Below are 26,826 nucleotides of genomic sequence, written 5' to 3' on the forward strand. Positions count from 1 at the left end.
TCGGTAACGAGCGTCGTAATATTGTTTTAAAAAGTGTTATTTTGTGGGCATTTCTACTGCGATGGCGACAGCGCGATTTTATTATTCTTAACGTGGATTCTAAGCAGGGACTGAACTTGACCAGAAAAATGCATGTCATTTAATGAAAAATATTAGAAAAAAACGATCGCCGACTGGCCAACCTTTGCCTCCACTGAAAAAGTTGAAAAGACCTTGCTGCATTTGACATTTTAATTATTGAAAGCTGTCTGATTTACAGGCAGGCCAACATGAAACTCGAATTGGATTATATTACTTGCTGATAATTCACTTTTCCTAAAATGATATTCAACTAGTACAATTAGGTGAAACACAAGCAATAAAAAAATACGCATGGGAGAAATTGTAACTTATATTGGAAACAAGAAAATCGTCACGATGTGGAGTACAATAGACAAATATATGAATAATTATAATGTACATCCATAAATATATTTAGTATTTAATATTACATATCGAAGTAATAAAAATACAGAAATAAATTCGGTGCGTTTAAAAATATGTTAAGAGCCAACTATTAACCAAATTATATTCCCAGCATCTGGAACGGGTACAGAATATACCCTAAATAAATGTTATACAAATAAAAGATAGAAAGAAAATTCAATATTCTTGCTTCGCGCGGTACCCATTTGACCATTTTTGTCTTATTGCTACCTATTATTTACGTGCGTCGTCATTACAGTTCCGTTAATGTTTTGTTATTAAGCAGTGAAAAATAGTGGCGCGTATTGTGTCAGTGTGCGTAATGCGCGCATTCCGGTGGCAGTGCGCGAATCGGTTCGCGGAAGCGTTTCGAGCGGCGCCGCTTTCGTTCCGGCGCATGATTCGCGAGGAGGCCGACGGAGCTCCGGCGCGCTCCCGTAAATGGCGGCGGCGCTCCTCCCGTTCTCGTCCGCGGGTTTTTACGGTACGGTGCGGCGCGTTTTTTGCGCAAGTCGGAAGCGAAATTCGAATTTGGCGCTTAGGCTCGACTCGGGAGGGAGTGGGGCGGTCGGCGGGGAGGGGAGGCCCGTCGCCATCTTGCCGGCCGCCGCGGGACGCCGCCGAATCGGTGAGTGACCGAGGAGCTGCGCCCCGACGGCCGGCGCCCCCCGACCGACGACGGTGGGTTCCGACTTGTAGCGGGGCGCGTCCGCGCTCGAGGGGCGGCGCCCTGCGCGTACTTTCCGCGTCCGGGTTTCTTTTGTTCGCGGCGCCGGGACGCGGCGGAGGGGGATCGATCGAGGGGGGAGGAGAGCGAGGGCGGAATCCCGACCCCGGAAGCGCAGCTCCGACGACCGGAAGCGACCGCGTCGCCGGCCATTTCGCATCGAGGGGGAGGCCGGACGTCGCCCGCCTCCCCTTCCGGCTCCCCCACCCGATCGTAATGATCTGCGGCGAATCTTTGTTTTAATCGTCTCTCTCGTTATCGACTCGCCGACGGACGCGCGCCGACTTTCCGATCGATCGCCGCCGCTCCCGTCCGAAGGATTCGGATTCGATTTTGGTTCCGATTCTGATTCTGCTTCCTCGTCTCCGCCTCCGCCTCCGCATCGAGCGATCGACTATACTCGCGCTTCCGCCGTTTAGCGTTCGAATCGATTTTCTTGTGTATTGTATCGTTTCTCGCGCGAGCGGCGTCTCACATACGAGCGCGTATGACAGGTACTTAAGGGGTTATGTAACATTTAATTGACAAACAAAACGCGCGCATATGCGGCGAGCGAGCTTTAGGCCAAAACGTATCGACCATTCAAATTAATTTGCATATATGTATGCAAAAACTACGAAACGTGAATGTCAAAATAAAATAAATGATTGTATTGTTGTTTACACTGAATTATATCGTTATATTTGTGTCGTGATCTGACTGCTCTTCCGACTGTTTATTTGTTCCTCCATATCGAAATAGTATCATTGGCTTTCAGATATTCCATTTTAGTCTATTCACCTCTTTTTTTCGCTGACGAAATAACATATTAGTGAATAATCCATAAAGAATAGCATTTGGTGGGTAAAATTTCAATCATTCATTGTAATTAGAACAAAACTTTTTTATTACCACCTGATTTTGCAGTTCTTTCATGTTGCTTATAAATGAAATACAAATACCTGACATTGCAAATTTCAATTGCTTATTGTGTTTTCTCCGCATTTTAAATTTCAATGGGAATTGACGCGTTAGCGACATGGTTACATAGATTTGTGCAACGAGTGCAATGACCTTAGTAATGCATCATGTGTGAAAATTTACACACTAAATTTACATTACTCGTCAACATAATTACCATCCCAACGAGTATTACTTATTATTACTTCTTTTTTTACACTTTACGTGATTGACAATTCTAATAAGTGCTTTTTGGAATAACATTTCTCCGTTCGTGTATTCTATTCTTTACGTTTTAAACGTGGATTTAAATTTTGAGCGCATAATCTGAAAGCCAATTTGGGGCGAACAGAAAGAGTAAAGAACGTTTAGGCGTTATGTGTACGTACGTCGTTCTCAGTTCACAGCTTTTCTCCTTTACCCCCATCTCGGTTATGCCTACTAAATAACTTGGAAATTTGTATTTTGTGAATTCTCATCTCAAAAATAAGCAAATTTTTTTGTTTTACCATGGCTGCACATTTTTAAAAATATTGGTGAAAATTTATTTTCGCAAAACGTGTCAAATCACTTTCAAAGTTTGACGTTGGTTAGATAGAACCGATACAAAATCAAAAATAAACGCACTATGGCTAAAAGTTGGGAATATTTTAATCAGTCTGAAAATTTACAGCTAGTGAAATCTATTTTGCCGTTGTTTTAAAACATATTTTGTAAATATTTATTTTCAGGGTGAGTTAAGCAACGCCGCATTCGGATAATGTTAAGCTTAGCAAATCTCGACGTCTCCAGGAACGTGCGTGTGAGTTTCCAATATTGAGATAGTGACATGTTTCAAACAATATTTATTGTACTTACATTTCTTTTTTCTTTTGTATATGATACATGTAGTGATTTTGATTAATTTAACTGTTTGTTCAGCTCGAGTTTATTAATATAAATTAATATTGTTTCGTTTTATATCTTTATATTCAACTGTTATAATTTTGATTCAATAATATAATTTATGGATTCGCTATTTACTTATTCTCGCTTTATATTTACAACTAATAGAATTAATGTAGTTTTTTGTAGATTTAAGTAGTGGTATATTGAATGATATATCTGAAAATATAGTTTGCTTTTGTTACACACTAACTGCCAGTTAAGGATACGTATAATTAAAAAAACTTACAAATGTTTTGTTACTTCTCGAAATAAAAGTTACTTTATGTAAAATTGCACGCTTTTTGTAATTTTTGTAATGCAATAAAAAAGTTAGAATTAACAATATTCTGTTTCTTTTGCTTCCTTTTTAATATCTTGTATTTATTGATTGCCGCGTAGTTGGATGCATATATTTAAGTTAGTAGCTATATAAGTTTTTTTTAAATTATATACACATTTAATTATCAATTTTAAATGCTAAACTGAAATATTTATCTAAGAAATAAATTTAACAATTTTAGAGGGTGACTCGAATACCCATATAAACCATTTAGGTGTAGTGGTTTATATATAGTTTTGAAATTAAAAAAAAAATTGAAAATATAATTGTCTAGCTTTGCGATTTTGCATCATATTTAAATTATTTTACAGCTTATCAGTAGTTTTAACACTAATTTGGTGAATATATTTAATTATAAAGTACCTTTCCCTCCTCGCCTTCGCCTTATCCTTCTCCCCTAATATGGTATTTTAGTCGCATAATATTATGTAAGTGAGAGGATTGAGACGCTTAGTTTAAAAGGTAAGAAATAAGTTAAAACGCATCCTGGAAATTAGAAACCGTAGGTGCTTTCCGTAAGCGTTGATCGAATCTGTCGTTGAATATTTTTATTTATCTGATTTCAGGCGGATGGATGGGGCATGTAATGCCCTGGGAGTCATGGTATAAGCGGAGCAGTCACCATTAGTTTTCCGGCCCATTGGGGCGTGGGGATGGGGGGTATGGCACGGGGGGTGGGGGTCCCCGTGCCTCCCCCTAGCGACCTGCTCGCTACCATTTCCATGTTTGAACAACAAATTAAATCTGAACCCATGGGGTGAGTTTCTATTTTATTTTTACATGACATTATGCATCCGAAACTACACGTTAGATTTTGATCGTACGTGTATTAAGTAATTTTGTTTATATATTAAAGTGTTACATTTCTTTAACTTTTAGGTTTAATATGTTTCCTAGTTTTTATTCATCGCATCCGCATGTGCACTCGGCGCCCCCGACCGTTATGCGCAGCGAAAATTCAAATCATGCCATCCTAAACATCAACAACCAGATACAACAGCAACAGATCCAACAGCAAATCCAACAGCAGCAACATCAACAACAACAGCAGCAGCAACAACAACAGCAGCAGCAGCAGGTACAACAACAACAACAGCAACAGCAGCAGCAAGTACAACAGCAGCAACAACAGCAACAACAACAGCAGCAGCAACAGCAACAACAGCAGCAACAGTCTCAACCGCCTCAACAAGAAGATAGTAAAGATAGTTTGATACTTCAACAACAAGTTGGAGCTATCAATCAACATGATCAATCATCGCAAGATCAAAATCAGGCATGTGTTTCCTTATTGTTCGATAGAAGTATATTCTATATATATATATATATACAAATTAATTATTGAAGTTTTTTTAAATGTGTAATGCTAAAAAATCTACTGTTAAAATTTTGATCTCTGAAAATATAACGAAGGTGGAGAGACTTTTACTTAATGTTACGCCAAGGAATAAAGACGGAAGAGATGATCGGGATGACCAAAAAAGATTTGTTACTATTTAAAATGACAACTTCGATGACCAGGACCTCTGTAATGTTAGGACGAACTAATCAAAACTTGTATTAGGTTTTTTTATGCATACTAATTTTTGATGAATTTAATTTTTGTTTTGTTCGACAGTGAACTCCCGATTTTTGGTTAAATTTGAGTTGTATATATTTTACGTTTGGCATGATACCGTTTGTGTGTGCAAAGATCTGGGATCGAAAGAAACATTAATGCGCGGAAAAAATTGTGTTTTATATATTTATATTAGTTGCGTTACGGAATCAGCGGGATAATCGGGAGTTAACTGTACAAGTTCTTGTGTGGTTATAATTTCACACAGGCCTCAGAATTTGCTGTAAGGTTGTAGATATGAGAGTGTGTGAATATGAGCCCCATGTTGTAGAGCCTTGCGGTGGGCGGGCTGGGACCGGTGCAGACAAAACTGGAGCTTGGAAGCGCGCTGCCGGGGGGGCCCCCACCCCGATCCAAACCGCAGGAGTGCAAGCTTTGTGGCAAGATGCTTTCTTCCGCTTCTTCCTACTATGTGCATATGAAACTGCACTCGGGAATCAAACCTTTCGCTTGCACGGTGAGCATCTCACTATTCCCCATGACAAAAATAAATGCTACACCACTTATTATTAACCGGAGAGGAGATCACACGAGGGAAACATTGTTTTAATTTGTTAGCGTCCATAGCAGCTGAATTTGGATTGTGTGAATGGCCAAATTCGATATAATAAATATATGGTGGCTATATTGTGAATGAGCAGGATTACTAAGCTTGAGGGCCTGTGTTGGAAGAACCAACGCATTGCATTTCAGAAGGAAAGGGGGAGTTTATTGTTTTTTTTTTTTATTACTTGAAGAATCTGTCATAGATCACATACTATACATAGTTATTTGATCACCTAATACACTGAAGCATCTTTAGTGCAAAAATTACTCATTTGGAACCAAATTGAGAATTTCGAGATCGAGTACCGGAATATGTAAATTGATGTGCCTTCATATCGCTGAATGATGCAAAAGTTAAAATCATCTTTATTTAAGGACTGTCGGTCGAAAAGAAAAAATTGTATTGAGGTCGAAATGGCATCGAATCTTTGTTCATGGTCAGATGTGTTTGTACGTGTTATCAAAATTATTAAACTAAAGATGTTTGAGTGTATTTCAAAAGCATAACAACTATTATATACACGAGACAATCAAACAAAGCCAAAATATGGTGATATTAGTTAGCAATCCTTAATTTTCCCATATTTTTGGGCTATTGGTAGATTGTATATACACTTTATTAATGAAAAAGTATGTGAATATACTAATGAGTATTGTGTTATTGACTAAACTATTGTTTTGACTCGTACGTATTGTATTGCTTTCATCTATTTGTATTTAGTTGTATTAAAGATATTTGTTTAACTGCAAAATTCAACTAAATGGAAGCGATCTTTAATAGCTAAATTTTGCTTTAGTTGCCTCATTATAAAAATATAGGATAGGGGTATGAACCTTAACCAAGTTCAAGGTCGAGAGAAAGTCTCGTAAATATGATTTTTAGTATTTGATCCTCTTCTACTTTCACACATCTATTACACCAATTGAACCCATGTGTGAAAAAATAAGAAAATGTTAATACATAATTTTTTGAATTGCAATTATTATATAAAAAAAAACTAATATAACAGATAAAATTACTTAATTTATTTGTGAAATTGTATGTTGAATCTATACTTAGTTTTACCAATGTTTTTAGACAATGTTAATTTAGCTTAAGAAAATAATCGTTTTAGTACTAAACAAATCTTTTTGGATTTGTGGATTTAAATTTTATTATTTTTTGTACATCGTACAAATAATTATTACAGATCATAATTCAGTGCTGTAATTACTTTTGCAAACATGTATATTTTTTTACTATAGTCGATTTTACTTTTTTTTCGTGTGACAGAATTATGTTGCAATAGCGTGCTTTTACCTATAAATCAAGTCCAAAAAAATAGCTTTATAATTGTTAATATTTCTATATAGTGATGATTTTCAGAAAATATTGTATTTTATTTAGTTATAAAAGCTAATAGTTAAAATTAAGAAAAATAATTATAGCAATCAACTTTGTTATTCATTTTTTAAAGTCGATATTTGTAATGTAGAGCAATGGTGTCCAAATGTATTTAATCGTATACCCTTAAAACATATCTAAGAATATATATGTATACATAAAAAATTTATGGATTTGGCATCACTTTTTATGTTTATGACAGATAATTTAAAAATACGAGTAACTATTTGTTCATCTTTAATTAATTTTATTATATTTTCTGTCACTTTGTGCATCCTCAAGTATTGCTCGCATACTATGCTTTGGAGACCACTTACCTTGAGCTCAAAATTATTACCTCATTTATCAAAAAAGAATTGTACATTGTAACAAATATCCAAAAGGTCAGTCGACTTATTCTTTTTTGCACGTGGGTTCAGTTACAATTAAATAATAGTAAATAACTAATCTCACCAATGTATATTAATTAAAATGTCTAATTTAGGGAGTTTCATTTGATGTTATAAGAAATCATTTTTAACTTGTAAGATTAAATCATATTCAGCATACATCATAAATAACACATGCCCTATTATTTTTGTGTATTGAAGTGTATATACAACAATTAGAACAATCTGTAAATGCTCTCATACCTGAATCATCAAGTCAAATTTTAGCACTCATCGTCATCAGGATTATACTTATTATAGTTATATTGAATTTTTAATTACAGGTTTGTGATGCGTCATTTTGTCGTAAACCTTATTTAGAAGTTCATATGAGAACTCATACCGGCGAACGGCCGTTCCAATGTGAACTGTGTCTCAAGAGGTTTACGCAGAAATCTAGTCTCAATACGCACAAAAGAGTACATACAGGTAAGATACACTTCGTTTTCATTGTATTTCTATATTTTTTATTTATTATAACTTTCTATATTATATACATATAATATAACCGAGGTGACGAGGGTTCTTGGCATGTTTTTCTTTCGCACCGAGTGTTTCAGTGGTTTGGTTGAAGTTTTAAATAATAACAATAAAAACGAAAAAAATTATATATGTAATTATGATGTATGATTTAAAATAAAAAGAAAAACTCGTTTAGAACCCGTCCGTTCAGACGATTCATTGTTTTGTGTATGTAATTGTTTTGTGATCACAATTCATTAATGAAAACTATTGAAAAGAAAGTTAAATATTTTGTTTATTCAGACGAATCTATAAAGATTTGTATTAAATTTTGCTTCTTTTATTAGTTTTGTATTTAAATATATGTTTTGAACTTGCGTTTAAACATAGAATTGCATTCATATGATTTAAAACATTGTAAATAATTAACGAATAGTTGTATCAATATGATTCTATGTTTATATCATGTTCAAATGAAAGTTTTATTTGCATATAATCTGAATGTGATGGATGAGTGTTCGCCCTGGATGGTTTTTGTTTATAAACTAGATCTCTTTACAGTGTTTTTGGTTTGATTATAATTTATATCATTATCTATGTCAAAAAATCATACAATTTTCATAGCCATTGGTTTATATATTTTATTATGTGATAAAGCTTTTGGTCTGCTTAGAGCCATAGCAATATCATCTCGTGAATTATAGTTGATCAATAATAAATTAATATGATTCATTATCGCTATGGTTCTGGGCATTGTAGTGCATAAAAGTTTTATATTAATGCTTCACAATTAACAAAACATCATCCATCGTTAATCATCGTCGTGATTCATCATGGGGGTAATAATGTTTGGACAGTTAATGGACAAGCATGGAAGTTCATACTAATTATAACTCTTTTAACTAAACATTTTTTTATTAACAAGTAGGTGATTATAATTATACTATTTTATTTATTACGGCATTCAAATGTGTTTCACTCTTGTTGTATAAAATTTTTTATATAAACAAGTTGTTTACACATATATTTTCAAGTGTTCTTTAAGGATAAAGTTATGATAATTTGATTTTTAGAAAAAAGTGCCATATGATTTTTTCAAAAAAATCTTCCGTATTGTTTATAAAAACGAAGTTGTATAGTTCAATATTGCGGTCAATCTTATAACAAGTTGAGCTTAATAGGGCTAAAAAGTTTTATCATAGTCAATGTTCAAATAATATACCTAAATGTTGTCCAATTTTCAATATAATAATTTTCTCTATATCTTAATGATTCCATCATTGATTTACGGGTATCATGAAAATAGGTATATAGTGACCAGATTTTCAAAATAAGTTTCCGAAAAAAAAAATTGTGGTAATATATTTGCATTGTTCAAATATAAAGATTCATAAAAAAAAAAAACAGAAAAAATATTGTCTGATTCGAATCAGAAACCCGTCAATTTGACGGGTGCCGTAAATCTAGTATTAAAATCTGTTACACAGCATTTTTTTGGTATTACAATATTAGTTAATATTAAAATTTGTCTGACTAAATAAACCAAAGTAGGAAATCTACACTGATATCCATACGCTTATATTCTTACTATTATTGAACTGTTACAATATCGTGCGATTATTGTATTCAATTAATCATAAATACAGTTCTTAGTATTAAAAAAGAATCATATGTATTATACTTAACCAACTAATCACGTGGTGTGTGGTCGTATTGTAATTATGTATTATCTCCTTAATAATTGAAATCTCAAGCATCAATCTATTACCCTCATTCAATCATTCAACACAGTCCATTTTCGCCATCTTTGATGTTTCATCGTCGTCATCGTAGTAGTCGTCTTATATTTAAGATCAGGTCGATTCATAAATGTTTTTTTAATCTATCTGTGAATGATGATATGGTGCACTCATAATATATGTGTGTATGTATGTAAATATATTTATATACATGTTTCTGTTATGAAAATGTGTTTTTTTATTTTCTGTCTGTTGTAATAATGTGTAATTTATGATTTGGTCCGATTCCGCGACTGGGTATTGTGTACTCCCAACAGGCTATTGGGACGTGCACAAGCCTTTTCAGTGCGCCCAGTGCCCCGCGGCCTTTTGCCGCAAGCCGTACCTGGACGTCCACATGCGCATTCATACAGGAGAGCGACCGTACCAATGTGAAGTTTGCTCCAAACGCTTCACGCAAAAGTCCAGCCTCAACATACATAGCCGAATACATACCGGTGGGTGTCATACACCGCACCACATAACCATCCATTTTATTTTATTTTACTTAACTAAAGGACATTTATATATATGATTTCATAAAAAATATATATAACATGTTTTATATAGACTCATTTATTTATTTTTTGATTATTTTTGTATACATTTAGGAAGAGTCACTAGTAGACTTAAAAAATCCAATGATGACACATTAGCGTTAGTGTTATCTGAATTAGAAACGTGTCGGAAATCATTTAAGATGAAAACGCGACCCACGACACACACGGATTGTATTAATTTATATTTTTAAATTGCAGGTTAGGAATATTTATATATTATATATTTTTTCATATTAAATGATTTTCACTTGTAGTCGTCATCAATGATGTTATGTATTATATATTTTTTCTTTAATATTAGCATTTTTTAAATGTTATTATTTTGGTTATTCATATATATATTTATATATTTTTTTATTATCATGAATATATGTAATTATTATTATTTTTAACATAATGAGGTATTTTTTGAATACCTATTCATTGTATGACTTCTAGTGGTTTTTGCTTCGTTTTGCGATAAAAGCGAAAACGTCGACTTTATTGATCATATTATTTATTCTAATGTACGATGAAAATTATTATCGATTATCGAGTCGAATTATTCTATCACATAAGTGTGAATAGTTTTTGGGTATATTTTTATTTATTTATTACCTTTTCGAGTTGAAACTGAAAACCTATCCATGGGCGAATGGTGTCTGTTTGTATGAAAGTGTTGGATATTGGGGCAAGAAAAAAGCATGGATCTGAACATTTTTCATTTGTTTTTTATTTTTATTGTTACGAAATGCGACGATTTGTTCCGATGCACGCTTTTTCTTCGAATATATACATATATACAATGCAATACGTGCACAGTTGGTAAGAAAGCTGTGATTTTTCCATCCCCGTTGTGGCCCTTGTTGGCTTATAGATGAGCACATGCGGGCTCTGCTGTTGAAGGACCGGCCTTACCAGTGCGACATCTGTGAGATGAGATTCACGCAGAGTTCCAGCCTCAACCGCCACAAGAAAATACACACCGGTGGGTTCACAAGCGACGCGTTCCCCTCCGCCTCTTTACTTTATATCGTAATTTACCGATACTGGGATAAGACTAAATTAAGGTTTAATTTTTACTAGGCTTAAATTTTAAAACTTTGCATTTTATTTTTTATTTCCTTTCTTTTTATTTTCGGGGGTAAATTGTTTGTTTTTTTAATGTTGTCGTTCTGATTTGCGGAATGATTTGGTTTAGAGGAGCACAGGCAAGCGCTGCTAGCTAAGGAACGGCCTTTCCAGTGCGACATCTGCTTTGTGAGATTTACGCAGAAGTCCAGCCTGGGCCGTCACGGGAAAATTCACACCGGTGGGTTGAAACACAAGCCTACTCGAGGGTGATGAAAGATTTTGAGGCAGAATGTATGATGGATACAGTATATATTCAAAATGAATAGTTTTTGAGTATTCCGAATTTGTTTTCACTTCACTGAAATTTGTTATTAATAATTGATAAATATGTGAAATATATATCGCATTCGTGTGCGGCATCGCTAAACGGTGACGTGTCCTTTATAGAGGAGCACAGGCAAGCCTTGTTAGAAAAAATGCGCCCATACGAGTGTCACGTCTGTTACATGCGGTTCACTCAGAAGTCCAGCCTCAACCGTCACGGAAAAATTCACACGGGTATGAACGAGTTCAATTTTGTATATCCAAAGTGTACATTGATCAGTCGAACGTGTGTTGTAAACGTTGTAGATGAACATATGCATTCGCTGATCAACAAAGTGCGTCCTTATCAATGCGACGTCTGTGACAAGCGCTTCACTCAGAAGTCCAGCCTCGGCACCCACGCCCGCATTCACACCGGTGGGTCTCTCATTAAGCATTAACCGTACTGGCTTGTGTTCCGTATTTTTTTGTTCCGGCAAACCTCCGCTGTGCCAAGATGTGTGTTGTTTTCCCATTTTTGTAATATAATTATTAATGTCCCACTTGAGGTTTATGCAGTGAAGTGAATAGTTTTTGAGAGTGTATGATATGCTGGAAGCGTTCTAGTATTATGGGTTTATATGTATGATCTGTGTGTGCAATTTGTGAACACTTTTTAATTTACTCCTATTTTTTTTACATTACTTTTATTAACACTATTGTTTTATTTATTAAATACTCAAAAACTATTCACCTTGTATTAGCACACAAGCACGAGTCAAATGCCTACGTGTGCCGTAATCGTCATCAAAACAATGGACAAATTGCGTTATTTTTATCATTTTTTTGCCGTTTGGGGAATTAGACGAGCGTCGCAAACGACTGGGAGTCATACACTGATTTTGAAAATAATTGTAAAATCGATTAGTGATTCATTTTAATAACTGTTATTTGTCCATTTGGCATTTTGCCCTGGTTGTGTGCCTGGTGTGGGGTGGGTCGCTGCTTGCACCGTTTGCAGGGGAGCGCCCATTCCAGTGCACCATCTGCCTCAAGTCCTTCACACAGAAGTGCGCGCTCAATTTGCACGAAAAAATACACTCGGGTTAGTAGCCCACATATTTATATAACATTTTTCGTACGTTGGATTATGTAATTTTTTGCTTTTTCTGCCTTTATTGCCTAAATGCGTTTATACATTCGAGTTATTTCAATACTTTACATAGAAAAAAATCACCAAAAGTCATATATATTTTTTCTTAATATTCGTTCATTGAATTGAGTATTGAAGTATGCTCTGTGCACCGGTACGAATAAGCTTTAATTATGAATAATTGTTTTTTATTACTATTTCTTATACAGTAGTTATTATTTAATATTACATATATATTTTTTGGGGTTGGGGGGAACATAATATTGATGAACGTTAGCAAAATTTATACTAATACATGTATTTTTAATGGAAATCATTTCGCATTAATAAAAATTGTGCAATGACCGTAGATACAGTCGGGCAATATAGTCAGATTCAGTAGCGATCACAAGTGATGTGAGGCAAAAATTCACCAAAGTTTATTTTTGAGAATTCTCTAATTATTTAATAATAAAGTTTTACGTTTTCAGAATCGTGTGCTACAAAAAATTAAAAATAATGCATCAAGTTTTAAAGGAGGAATGGATAAAGGGTGAAATGAAATCTCTGATAAACGTATGGATATATAAATATAAATGGGCTTTTATTTCATGTTTATGGATAGATTACTATCTTTTATAACGGGGCTTGTATTGCATATTTCTTCGAGACCCAAAAAATATTCTTCGTCTAAATGTTTATATAAATATAATATAACTGTTTTGAGGACACAATAATTACCGTAGCTTTTATCAGATTCGTATAAAACTTCTGAAAAATTACCCTTGTAAATATCTCGACTATTGCTAGTTATAATATTTATTAACAACAAAAAAATATCTTAAAATATATACTTTGCGCACAAGTTGTAACAAGTTATTTTTTATTCTTGTAAAAATAACAATTTTATCAATAAGTGCTACCCTATGAATTGGTTCATATAATATATGGATATTTTTAAGTAACTAGCTTTTTATATTAGATATATTTACAGATTATATTATTTTAAATAATAATTAATATTTAAAGAATATTTTTTTTATTAATAAATATATTTTTGATTAAATTCCTAATTTTTTCTCACAAGAGTTCTAAAAAGGAAATATATTCCTGTGAGTTTTACAACATTTGGATATCACCAATTTTATTGAATCTGATTGTTTGATTCAGTCATTGCATAATTTAAATCATATAATTAAACTGCACTGGACCATTGTACCATATATAACTCATCCAGTGTCACTCGCGCACGCACACGCATATCTAGGGGAGCGGCCCTACCTGTGCGAGTACTGCTTCGGGCGCTTTACGCGGGTATCTAACCTAAGGTGTGCACTAGAGGGCACACTCAGGTAGGTGCGAGCTCCGAAGGGATTTGCCAAAAGCCAAGTGTGTGCGGGCGCGGTGATTCTTGCTCTCTAACTCTTATTGTGTGGGGGGGTAGTCCAGGGTAGGCCGTTCCAGTGCGCAGCGTGTCCGGCCGCGTTCACCTGTAAGCAGTACCTGGAGATACACAACCGCACGCACACTGGGGAGAGACCGTACGAATGTGATCTTTGTCTCAAGCGGTTCACGCAGAAGTCGAGCCTCAACATCCATAAACGCACACACTCACGTAAGTCTTTCGCTCCACCCGCACACTCTTGCTTTTTTTATTATAGTTTATTAAATATACATACAATCACTTTCGGTGCTTGTTTTTTTATTGAACGTAAATTGCATGCACACATACGAAGGCAATACTTTTGGCATTTGTTTGTATATTTGTATATATATGTGGGCTACTCTCGGTTTTGTTAGATTTTTGCCTGTGTCGATTGCTTCACGATATTTACCTAATACCATTTGTGCTACAGTCCAGGGTAGACCCTTCCAGTGTCTGCAGTGTCCAGCTGCCTTTACATGCAAGCAATATCTGGAGATTCATAACAGAACGCATACTGGCGAGCGTCCGTACGAATGCGACGTTTGCCTCAAACGCTTCGCGCAGAAATCAACCCTCAATATACACAAAAGAACCCACACAGGTACTTATACCTTTTCATCGATTTTATCCTAACGAATAATCCAATAAACGTGGTTTTGAATGTATTTCTGGACAATGCATATGTAATAAAGTTGACCGTCGGTATAAATACACAGTGCAGGGCAGACCTTTCCAATGCCTTCAATGTCCTGCGGCATTCACGTGCAAGCCCTATTTGGAGATTCACATTCGTACGCACACGGGAGAGCGGCCTTATCAGTGTGACCTGTGTTTGAAGCGATTCGCGCAGAAGTCCACTCTCAACATTCACAAGCGAATACACACCGGTACGCACAGTCGTGTATATAACATATCATCAAATTGTTCAGAAAATGCTTATTTTATATAATAAGATTAAAAACGCACTTGCATTGTCCAATTTATAAATTAATCTATCTAAATTATTGAAATGGTAAGTAACATAAATAAAATTAAAATACAAACATATTAGTAATGCCAAGAGTATAAACAACTTTCGGCACTGCTTATACATCATCATATATTAAAATTATATTTTCTGAACAATTTATGATATTCATTTATCAGTCGTATTGTCCAGAAAGACAGCAATCATTTCCTTTGATAATAAAAGCACTTCAATGTACATGTTTATAAAATATATATATATATGTAGAATTATGTATTTATTGGATTATTCTATTGCCGTCTTTCTAGACATACAATTTAAATTGATTTATAACATACGAAGACCCCAAGGCAAGAACATACAAACTAACATAAACATAGTTTCGAGATGTTAGACATTTTCTAGCGACCTGTATTTTTATAATTATAACAAAAATACCTGGACGATGATTAAAATGTTATAAACAGATGGATTTGTTTTTGTAACAATTTAATACACATTTCTTTGATTTTTGACAGGATGACTAGTTTTCAAAAGTACAGCAGAATAAAATATTTAATTTAATTATAATTATTTATTTCTAAATCGTTATTTAGTTTCGGCAGTGTAATAGTGATGTCTTTTCTTATTCGTTTATCACTTGCCAGTTGATTTGATACGCAACTTAGAATCAAATTATTCTATAAATTTTCTCATAGACTCAATTATGGTTAAATAAATATATTTTTTCTAAAAATATAGAATATTTTTTAACGCCAATACAGTTATTCGTTCAACTGAACTATTTCTCAGCTTTATTGGTATTAATAGAAATAGCATTCAAAATACTGTTTGTAATATACACGCCTAAGTTTCTGTCAACAAAATCTCGAAACAAAAATATCTTGAAAATACAATTTTTGCCACTATGGTTGCCGAAGCTTTTGGAATTACTATCTAAGTATTGATATATTAAATTTTAAAAATATGTTATTTACCCCTGAAGCAAATATTACACAGCCCATTAAAAACGTATCCGATTTTTGATCTTCAACAGTGGTGCTTAATCTGTCAATTTTCACCAAAGTAGGAAAAGCTGATAATTGTATTTAGGCAACTAAAGGATTAATGATACGTAAACGCATTTGAACAATTTCTTAAATTGTTGTGTAAACATGTTCTTGCATTGGTATCTTCATATCATCTATATGTCATACATGTATTGATTAATTATATTTTTATGTTAAGGTGAACGGCCCTACGCTTGTGATATATGTCAGAAGAGATTCGCAGTTAAGAGCTACGTTACGGCTCATAGGTAATTTATAATTGTTTGGTAAGAATATGTTTATATTCTGTGATTAAATCTAAATTTATCATTGCTTATAGATGGTCTCATGTAGCCGAGAAACCGTTGACGTGTGACCGCTGTTCTATGACATTTACGTCCAAATCACAATTTGTTGTGCATATTCGTACGCATACGGGTGGTCAATGTTTCGAATGCAGCGTTTGCGGTCGAACGTTCATGAGAGATAGTTACCTTATACGGTACGTTTTAATAAAATGTTATGACTTCGGTCTATTTTAGAAAAGACCTATCGAAACAAATTTATTTTTTATTTACACAGTGTGTTATAACTTATGTTTTTTTATTTTGGATAAATTCACAGGCACCACAACAGAGTGCATCGGGAGAATCATAGTAATGTATCAGCAAATAGCATCAACACAATCAATAGTACAGCAACTACCACAAATACGAACACGTCCAGTGCGTTTGATTCTCCTGGTGTTTGTGATTTAAGGTCAGTCTTCTAATTAAAATAACGTGAATATTGTATTTTGCGACAAATAATTGAAAATGTTTCTTTTTAGTTTTGTTCCAATGGTCAATAGATATGTTACGGGGATCAATTCAGGGATGACGTCTCAGGGCACTCAAGTGTCACTGCAAGACACAATGTTAACTCCGAAGCCACATCCGATGTCTCCGTCTTCTATTGGATCTCCGCCACCTCCTCATACTCCGACTCCAGGTCCTCCGTCAGTGGTTTCGCTGCAACCATAGCCACACCTCCACATGCTGCATAGTATGTATAATATATTTATTTAAAACTTATAACACATGTTATGTGTTAATTAATAACTATTATTTTTTATAGATGAATGAGCGACTTATATAAATCCAGACTGTCATTTCACTGAATGCGTATATAAGTGACTTGCGTTGGATTTATGTCGTTTTATTTATATGTTTGCATATAAAAACAAAATCACAGTTGTAATGTGGTTGTTGACTCTTTGAACAATTTGAGGTAAACGTATGTGATCAATTTCCAATTTGTGGATACAATTGGAGATGTAATAGTGTTCCATTATCGATTTTATACAATGATGTGTGTATCATGTCTTCGACAGATTATAATTTCATGATGTTTTTTTTTCTCTTATAATTATCGCCTTTTTACACATATATTTTTTTATTATATATGTGCATATAGATTTATTTATTATTTTTATATAAACTCATACATACGTGTATTGTGTATATCAAACGTATACCATGGTGGAATAAGTGCGATATTAAAACTCGGACGCATCAAATGGGCAGCACAATTTTATCCGTTAGCGGTGGATATTTATAAGCGGTAGATGTAAGTGAGTAGCATTTTTCGTTCGATTCAATATTGAATTTTTTAGATAATTTTACAAACGAGGGGGTAGTCTTCCAAATTCACAGTGCCCCTGCAAGATATTAATAATCTCGTATTACATTTACAGAATGGATAATTTTTAAGTTAGAATGTGTGTCCAAGTGCTGCGTCATTGTTTTAAACTGTTTCAAACTGTTTCAGCCATCATTTTCTTTTTTATATGATTATATATCAGTTTTGGCATTTATTTTTTTAATCATCAAGATGAAATATTGCGAGGGGATGCGTGTTGAAACTGGCAAATCAATGTATATGAAAAATAGTTTGGCATCGATGATCTCAAATGTGACGGTTGAAAATGGTGGTTTTAGTCAGTGCAGTTTGAACATTTACCTTTATGTGATTAATGTATTTTTATGTGCTAGGACAATGAGTGTTAGCTGAGAGAAAAAGGGATATCGAATTGAATGAGACGTGTATAAAAGACAAAGCCTATTTTATATGAACGGAGTCAGCCGAAATATTTTTTTAAACAGGCCAACGCGACAGAATCTAGATAGGTATCGTAACGTTCAAAACAACTATTAGGTGTTAAGGCACAGAGTGGCGAACGATCGTGCGAAATGGACGTCGAAAGCGTCGATGCGTACTTATTTATTTTGTATTGCATTAGACTTTCCAACCTATATATGAATAAATGAAAGTGTACATAGGATTCAAAAGTATAAAAAAGTATAACGTATTTTTTTATATTTTGATAGCTCTGTATTGTATTGAATTTTTGCTACCGATTTAATTTGCTTTTTACAAATAAAACTAGGCTGTAGTAAGCCTTCGCTAAAACATAGTGTGATATTCATGTAGTCTTCTAACATTTTTTTACAATAAACGTAAAAAACGATAAAAAAATATAACGCCGGACGTAAATGTTCGTTTATTTTCGGCAATAATTCCCCTTTTATAAAAGAATAATAATTGAGTTTTACTATAAAAGTAGATATTTTTTTAACACTATTTTTAAGAAATATGTTGATAAATGTATAATTAGATCAGAGATAAATGTTAGTGTCTACCTTACGGGACAAAATTGATTTTAACGATAATATTTTAATTTCAACTCGATAGAATAACGAAAATACTGGTCGATGTATGACACTCGTGTATTTAAAACAAAGTATAATTAACCAGTGAAATTAAATACCACTATGTGGTTTTAGCGTTGTCACCATTGTATAAAAAAAATTACAAACATCAAAATTTATTTTGTAAAACGTTTTACGCGCGTTATTTTAAAAATATTATAGTTACTTAAAATAACACGCTTGGGTAATAAAGTTTTATGGAGCTCTGAAAAATTGACGTTCCTACAGCTTCATTATCACTGTCGTACTTATGTATTTTTATTATTTTAGTATATATCTCATTTCTTTTATTCGATCACGCTTTATAGTTTATGAAGTATATAGCGATGAAACAAACATATCTGGGATTAGAGTCCCCATCATCAGGTTTAGCTTACGAGAGATAAACACGTGTCGCTTCTTTACTTTTCCTTTTACTAGTCGTTTTAATTAGTGATTAAACTAACATTGTCGGTCCTAGCGTTTCTTTAATTTAGATTACATCACCGTTGATCTAATTCATCTTTGAGTTGTAAATATTTTTAATTTACATCTTTCGCTTTCGTTCAAAATGAAAAAAAATAGTTATAACAAAATCGTTAGTTATATCGAACAGGAACTATATTTTTTAAAATAGTGAGTATGATGTGTTCAAAACTATTGGCCCTACTCATCGACTTGATTCGAAGTGATTTTAAAACAAAATTGACAAAAATTAAGTAGTCACTACCTCAATTTCTAAATTGAAATGTTTTGTATATGTATATTGTAAATTATATATACCGAACGGAACAAATATCGTAATTAAAGTTTGATATATAGAATCGTTTTATCTCAATTTTTTTCCAACTTCAACTTTAATGCGGATATTTGTTTTTTTATATACATACGTTTATATTTATACGAAACAATTTGGTCGAATTGAACGCTATAATTTAAATTCTTTATTACGTTGTAACAGTAGTTACGTTATTATAAACTTTATTTACTAAAATTAAAAGATTTTATTGTATATATATATATTATATTCATTGCGTATATAATATTGATTATGTTCCATATTCATTCAATTTGTAAGTTGCATGTAAATGCAAGAGATCTTGTCATGTGCCATGTAAAATTATTTTATTTATGTTAGTTGTATGAAAAAAGCGCATTTATATGCGAGCGGTGTTTGTTTCCTCTAAGATGACATTGATGTACGTAGTTACTTTATATATATTTTATATAAGTTTATCAAGTGTTTATTTTTTTAATATTCTATATATTAAATTTTCTAAACCAGTGAGTTGTTAAAGTGTTAACAAATTTTCAAAGTGCATTTATATTTGTATAAAAACTACATATTTGTATATATATTGCATTAATTGCTCGCGGGTCACTTATAAATTTTGTATTCCTTTCTATTCGGTGACTGTGCAATAAATTACCTAAAAACCATTTTTACCATATTGATTTTGTGATATGTAATAGTTGACTTACAAATTGAATGATATCTTCTCTGCGTATACATTTATATGAATAGTTTTAGTGTTGTTGCTTTGTGATTTAAATTTATATTCGCTAAATATTGTTTTTTGAACAAAAGTAGTAATTTTACATAGGGATATATATATATTATATATATATATATATATATACATACAAATACAACACATACATAACACATATTTATATATATTGCATATGTGAAATTAACAAATTTATTTTATATTATGTGTAGTGATTTGTGTAATCATTGTTTAGTTTTACAAAACTGACCATCTTTTATATAGAAAAAAACGAAAATAAATATTTTCAGTGCCATGTATCTAGCTAATAGATATGTGTTATTTTGGAACTGAAAACAAATTATTTATAAAACAAAAATAATTAAAAAACAATGAGATAAAAATAACTTAACAAATATAAAATAACAACATGATTCTTATAGAGTTGCCATGTAGTGGAGATAATAAATGTGCCATGAATTGGCTATAAACAAATATGGTTTTTAATTTATATTGTTATGTAACTCAACCTTTATATCCTGAATTATTAAAAATAAGTATCAACACACAATAAAAATTATATTTAATTTTATCTACATTTATTATGTAATTAATAATTTTAAATAGTTTGACTTCAATGATTTTTATTAAAAGAGATTTATTCGAACGGTGTGTTTAAAGGAGCGAGATATTTCTGCTTTGGCACTTCTCTGGATGGAGCGTGTCCTCTCAAAAGATTCTTCAGTTCTGAATTCTGCTTACGAAGTTGAATTACTGACTCGTTCAACTTGTGTCTCTCTAAAATAAAACATTTCAATTCAATACTAGGCCTCAGATATCTATTAAAAATGAAGTTATTACAAACCCTGCAATATTGGTAAATATTTGGTCAATCCTACTGTGAGATTATCCCACATCTTTTCTTTCTGTTGTGGAAATGCTTCTTTGTATTTATGCCAATATTGAGTGACGTCTTTTAACGATAAATTTCTCGATACTATCACTGGCTTATCTTCAACAGCCTCTCTACGATTAATTCAGAGTTTTATATATTATGTATTTATGGTCACTATAAATAATTTAGCATACTTTTTTATTTTAAATTTTGCTATAAAGTCTTGTAATGCATCCAATGTATAACTCGGATCCATTACTAAAGGATGACCATTTTCACATTGAGAATTTAAAGCAATGCTGATTTTATCTTTTGTAGATTTTTCCTCATTTATTATAAAATTTCCATCTGTAATGTAAATAAATTAATAAACTTAAATCTTCTTTAATACAACTAGAAATATAATTGTGCTTGAACAGCTCATTGATTCGTAATTCTTGCCAACGGGTATAATGATATCTGAGACAACATACCATGTACTTGTTCTTCCAAATCCTCAACAACAACTTCATTATCATCTTGTGTTTGCTGCAATATTAATAAATCGTTAATTTTATAAATCAATTGCTAGTTAATTTAATTCCTGACCTTATCCTTTTCAGTGTCCTTTTTATTACATTCTTTACAATATGCGTATTTAATAAAGTATTTTTTAATCATCTCAACATCATTCTCCGATGTAATGTTTAATGCCTTAAAATAGCCATAAACATATTACAAAATAAATTTATTTTATTAACATTGATGATACTTACGTTGAATATATTATCAATTTTACACAAATTTACTGAATCGGTTTGATGCTTTTCCAAGAGTGTCCAAAGACGGTCTTCAATCAAAAATTCAGTGCTGTTTGCGATTAATTGCAACATATGTCCAGTCTATCACGTCCAGAATTATTAATTAAGTAAAAACTATCTTTAAAATAAAACGTAGAAATTTTGCATATAAGGCATTAATTAATTCTCCATATTAATACCAGTTTTTCTCCATATTCATCGACCATTTCGCACTGCATATTTTCACTAGAGCTACTACTCGATTCCGACTCTGTATTACTAGCTCTCTTGTCCATTTTAGAATCTCAAAATAAACAGTTATCTATATATATCCAATTTAATAATTATTTTATTAGAGTAATTATAAAAATATAAATAGATACTTTTACTATCAATCGACGTTGCATTCTTAAACGACGGAAGATCAGATTGATTTAAGAGATTCAATTTTGGAGGAGTCCAATCAATACCCAAAACTTCTTCGTGAATTATTTTATCGATCTGATTGATTTTCTTAACCAGAATCTTTGCTTTATCTTTGTTCATCTTCCAAACTTGCTGATACTTTCTATCGTTGGCCTAAAAAATGTACTATTTCAGTAATGCTGCTAAATAATTTAGAAGTACAACTTTAAAAATCACCATTGCAAAATAGTCGTCTTTTCTTTGAAGATCACACAAAGAGGATTGTATTTTATTTATTTCTCCTTGTGCTTTGTTCTTTTCCATGCAACCACTTTTATCCATCTCTTTGATCTTAGATTTCAATTCGCATATAGCGTCTTGCATTTTATTTAATCTGCGCTTTTGCTGTGATTTAACTGAAGCGTTCTCTTCTTCTCGTCTTCTCAATAGCTGTATGTAAGTAATATATTATTGGAATAGATTACATAGTCAACATGATGGATCTTTATAAAGCTTTTGGAATTTATTTGCAATTAAAAAAAAATAGTTTTTTGACTTTGGTTTATCCACTTATTTATCGCCATTAAAGACAGACTTGCATTTTCCATGACTTCAAAATTATCACATCTTTGCAGTATATCTAGCAAACCATTGAATTAAATAACCAATACTCTTAATAAAATGTAAGCATGTGCACACTTATTCTCACTGAAAAATAACCTAGAACTTTGTAATCCCTAAAGATTTTTCTTGGGAAACCGAAATAGGTGCAATAAAAATATATTAAAAATTACAAACATACATAAAAAGTATAATCCATCTTTTCTGTATTGATTAAACACGAAGCCTTCAACTCCTGCAACTCTCTCTGTAACATCTGAATCTCATTCTCCAGCTGAATTTTTGTCGCTCTGTACTTTTCTTTATGCTCAAGCATCAAGTTCTCCATATTTTTCTTAAACTCTGAAATCTATAGTTACAAATCATTAATTATTAAATAAAACTTCAGATTAAATATAAAATAATATTTTATATAGTACTTTAAGTAATTTCTTTTCAGTATTTTCAACTTCATCGCTATCTCTCTGCAAATACAGATCATTCCAATATTTTTCGTTTTTATTGATGGTATTCGCTCTGTCTATTTCAATCGAATATTCGATCAACTCCAACTGCGATCGATAGGCATTTTTCATCAATATCACTTGTGAATCGATTCTTTCTCCCAATTCTTTAACATCGTTCAACTGTAAAATATATCTGATCATATTTCTTCAGATCAAAAATATATATTATTATATTTTAATAACATACCTGCTTATCTAAATCTTTATAAAACAATTTATCAGCTTCGACCAACTCTTGCTTCAAATCTTCAATGATTGCATTCTTTTGCAATAATAAATCTTGACAACGTTCTTTTTGTGAATTGATCTCACTTTCAATATTGAGTGGTTCGTTTAATTCGAGAATAATGTTCCATCTTGATGATATTTCATTAAACTTTTCTTGAGCCAGCTTAGCCTCATCTTCCAATTTCACTAACAATTCTAAAATAAAAATTAGTTAAAAAGTATCTATAATTTTTAATACATATTTTTAAAAGAACCTCTTTTCTTTTGAGCTTCAGTGAATCTTCTAGCTATCTCTCTTGCATCGTTAGCCACTCGTACGTTAGTAACATTTTCGTCACCGTCATGTAGCATATGTTCTAAAAGAGCCGTGCATTCTGCTACTTGTTTTTCAACGATTCCAATCGGTTCTTCTTCATCTAGCTCTTCGAATCTACCAGCGATTAAAGTTTCTTGTCTAAAATATAGTACATAAAATAAATATTATTCAAGATTAAACTATAATATTGCTGGTTAGTTACCGTGTTATACATTCTTTTCTCTTAGTAATCCTGATAGTTCTGGCTGTTATTCTTTCTTTGGGATTCGTTGATGAGGTTTTCGGCTCTTTTCTCTCTTTGGACTCATTTTCATCCGAATCAGATGGAGACCCAATGTTTTCAACGCTCGTTCTAAACATTGTTAGGTTGAATCCGCTTGATAATTACTGGTCGTTTGGTAACTAAGCAAACTGTTTGGCTAGTTACAAAAATCTGAAATACTATACATTCATTTTTATTTAAAAAAAGCTAGGATCAAATAAATATTTTTTATTTATATTTTCTGCATACTCGAAGAACAAAAAGGTTACTAAAAAAATAAAGGTTAAAAAACTACATCCAAGGTTTCTTATCGAACTTTACAAAAATTTTGGCTTGTCTTTTTTTCGTCTCAAAACTTACACATCAATCGACATTTACCAAAATTTCCGGTGAAATAAAATATTCTTACTTAATTATAAATATTACCTACTATCTAGCTGATTGTTGAAATTTATACGGTAGTCTTCTTAACTGAAATTGAAATGGTATACATCTATCCTAAAAATCATTGTGTGCAATTTCAAATTTAACAGATTTGCTTTGATCTAACTAGCTTTGCTTAGTCTCGCTTATTAAATAATGCAAGGTGACCAGGCTTTGAAAATATCAAAGAAGGACACTAAAAATAAAAAGATCATTTCGGAATTTTTTCACAATAAATTTAACAATTACATCCATACCTTGATTTATGCGGTACCCGGTATACAGGGGTAGTGGCGTAGCGATAGGGGGGTGGGGGTTCCGGGGGGTCTGGACCCACCTCCTTGGCGGAGCGCAGCCGATAATTTTATGTTAATTAAATATAAATTACAAAAACTATCTTACCTTTTTTTTTAACAAAACCCCCCCTCATTTACAAAATCCTGGCTACGCCACTGTACATGGGCTCACTTTAACGCGGTTAGGAAAATAATGTTAAATTTCTGCGAGATTTAAAAATCATTTGCGGGCAGTATCAAGAAATGTATAATGATTTGAAAAAATGCAATAACAGTTTATTTCTTAATGGTAACTCCAGAAGAATCTACTACTAGCTATAACTTATTATAATGATTTTGAACCAATTCTAAGAAAACAACAGCTTCGATTTTAGAACACTTCAGCGATGAAGGGTATAGGGGCCAATATAGATTTGTTATGGCTAAAACTGGTCGGCGCTGGAGTGGCATTGCGTGGCGGTTTTTCTCTCTCTACCGGCAAGCTTGTAAGAGTTCGGACGCGTGTCGTCGCGCGTCCGCCCCATTTTGTAATGTAAACAAACCGTAATCACCAAATAAATATACTACTGCAGCGGCTCAATCTGTGTCTCATTGCCACCCGCCATCATCACCGTCCCTAAAAGGGGAATATTAAAATTGTTATCCCGTTTAAGTTATGTTCTGTCCGACAGAACTGATGCAACATCGCATAATACAACCAGATCGCCTGTCGCCGCGGTCAGATATCCCTTCCCGCCGCGACAGATCGCTCTCTGTGTGCCCGAGCCTTAAAGGCCTATCCAAACAGAGAGCGAAGCGAAGGCGTGGCGAGGCGTTTTTATTTTGTAATACACAGAGTCCTTCGAGTCTCGTCACACAGAAAAGCAAACGCGTAGCGTTCCGAGGCATGTTATAAAATAAAAACGCCTCGCCACGCCTTCGCTTCGCTCTCTGTTTGACAAGGCCTTTAGTGTTTTGCTTGTCACAGAGCCATGTGTCAAACTTAGATTTTTTTTAAATTATTATTTTTGTATCTTATATGTTTATAGATGTATGTTTTATTTTAAGTTTTTAGGTTTGAATGTTTTTGATCGCTTATTTTTTAATATTATTATTTGTAAAGAAAAATGTAAAAACAAATATGTATTGGGTTTTATTGCGAGCGTTAAAAAAGCTGCACGCGCTTGACGTCATCGGGTCTGAGTAAGAAATGCGTTTGATGAACAATGAACAATGACAAAGTGGCATAGCATGGTCTCGTTTTACGCTCGATTAAAAATATTTCGGTGTCTCGACAATTACTACTACTACTTTTTCCACAACGAAAGCGTAGAGGTTTATTTTTATGTGGCGCGCAAATTTCATATAATTAGACAATTTAGAAATATTCTTAATTAATTCGAAGATATATGTATAAGCAATCAAAATGTTATAAAAGCTATTTTTAGTATAACTCATAATTCATATGTAAAATGTTATAATATTACAAACCGCCCTTACATTTTTTAAAATAAAATAATTTGTTCCCAGAACAAAAGTTTGAAATTTCATTTGTAAATAGTACTGAGATTAAATCTTTAATTATTAAACAAACGTGTATTAAATTTACAGATTCTAGTCTCCTTAATTAAATATAGTTATATAAATATATGCAAAAAATATATTTTTCTCTTATACCAGAAAGGTTTGTTTAAAATATTTTATTATTTTTTAATTGTATTTCTTAATTTAATTAAAATAATTTATTTTTATACTATAAATAATTTTATTTTAAACTTAAACATTCGCTCGTTACATCGAGTCATCCATCAACC

At 32.7% G+C, this 26,826-nt stretch overlaps 2 protein-coding genes across 54 annotated transcripts; one reads left to right on the forward strand and one right to left on the reverse strand.

The window, feature by feature from the left end:
- The first annotated feature begins 777 nt into the window (after positions 1-777).
- On the forward strand, positions 778-18,600 carry LOC148235111 (uncharacterized). Of its 50 annotated transcripts, none has more exons than XM_088186460.1 (19): positions 1,054-1,093; positions 2,863-2,933; positions 3,965-4,155; positions 4,278-4,674; positions 5,288-5,473; positions 7,659-7,803; positions 11,031-11,141; positions 11,355-11,465; positions 11,675-11,785; positions 11,858-11,968; positions 12,552-12,635; positions 14,107-14,277; positions 14,519-14,689; positions 14,781-14,975; positions 16,283-16,352; positions 16,424-16,585; positions 16,708-16,842; positions 16,913-17,127; positions 17,200-18,600. In XM_088186460.1, the coding sequence occupies exons 3-18, from the start codon at positions 4,052-4,054 to the stop codon at positions 17,103-17,105; spliced, it is 2,457 nt and encodes an 818-aa protein (XP_088042586.1). In that variant the 5' UTR covers positions 1,054-1,093; positions 2,863-2,933; positions 3,965-4,051; the 3' UTR covers positions 17,106-17,127; positions 17,200-18,600. The 50 variants fall into 50 exon arrangements, with proteins under 50 accessions (XP_088042581.1, XP_088042598.1, XP_088042586.1 ...); XM_088186462.1 differs by having other exon boundaries at positions 14,805-14,975; XM_088186455.1 differs by lacking the exon at positions 1,054-1,093 and adding an exon at positions 778-949 and having other exon boundaries at positions 11,675-11,968.
- Positions 18,601-20,889: 2,289 nt separating this feature from the next.
- Positions 20,890-25,720, reverse strand: LOC148235112 (dynein regulatory complex protein 1). 4 transcript variants are annotated; one of them, XM_088186508.1, is made up of 15 exons: positions 25,585-25,720; positions 24,255-24,493; positions 23,991-24,190; positions 23,696-23,931; positions 23,422-23,628; positions 23,184-23,351; positions 22,619-22,831; positions 22,360-22,555; positions 22,177-22,280; positions 21,953-22,078; positions 21,786-21,890; positions 21,671-21,725; positions 21,392-21,545; positions 21,168-21,328; positions 20,890-21,100 (listed from the first exon to the last, which is right to left on the reverse strand). In XM_088186508.1, exons 2-15 carry the CDS (start codon positions 24,410-24,412, stop codon positions 20,961-20,963), a joined length of 2,223 nt encoding a protein of 740 aa, XP_088042634.1. In that variant the 5' UTR covers positions 24,413-24,493; positions 25,585-25,720; the 3' UTR covers positions 20,890-20,960. The 4 variants fall into 4 exon arrangements, with proteins under 4 accessions (XP_088042634.1, XP_088042633.1, XP_088042635.1 ...); XM_088186507.1 differs by lacking the exon at positions 25,585-25,720 and having other exon boundaries at positions 24,255-24,559; XM_088186509.1 differs by lacking the exons at positions 20,890-21,100; positions 21,168-21,328; positions 21,392-21,545; ... (1 more) ...; positions 21,786-21,890; positions 25,585-25,720 and having other exon boundaries at positions 21,969-22,111; positions 24,255-24,559.
- Positions 25,721-26,826: the final 1,106 nt, after the last annotated feature.

This window comes from Plectrocnemia conspersa, unplaced genomic scaffold (genome assembly GCF_051122295.1).
Source record: "Plectrocnemia conspersa isolate PC_06_02 unplaced genomic scaffold, ASM5112229v1 ptg000005l, whole genome shotgun sequence".
Classification (NCBI taxonomy): domain Eukaryota; kingdom Metazoa; phylum Arthropoda; class Insecta; order Trichoptera; family Polycentropodidae; genus Plectrocnemia; species Plectrocnemia conspersa.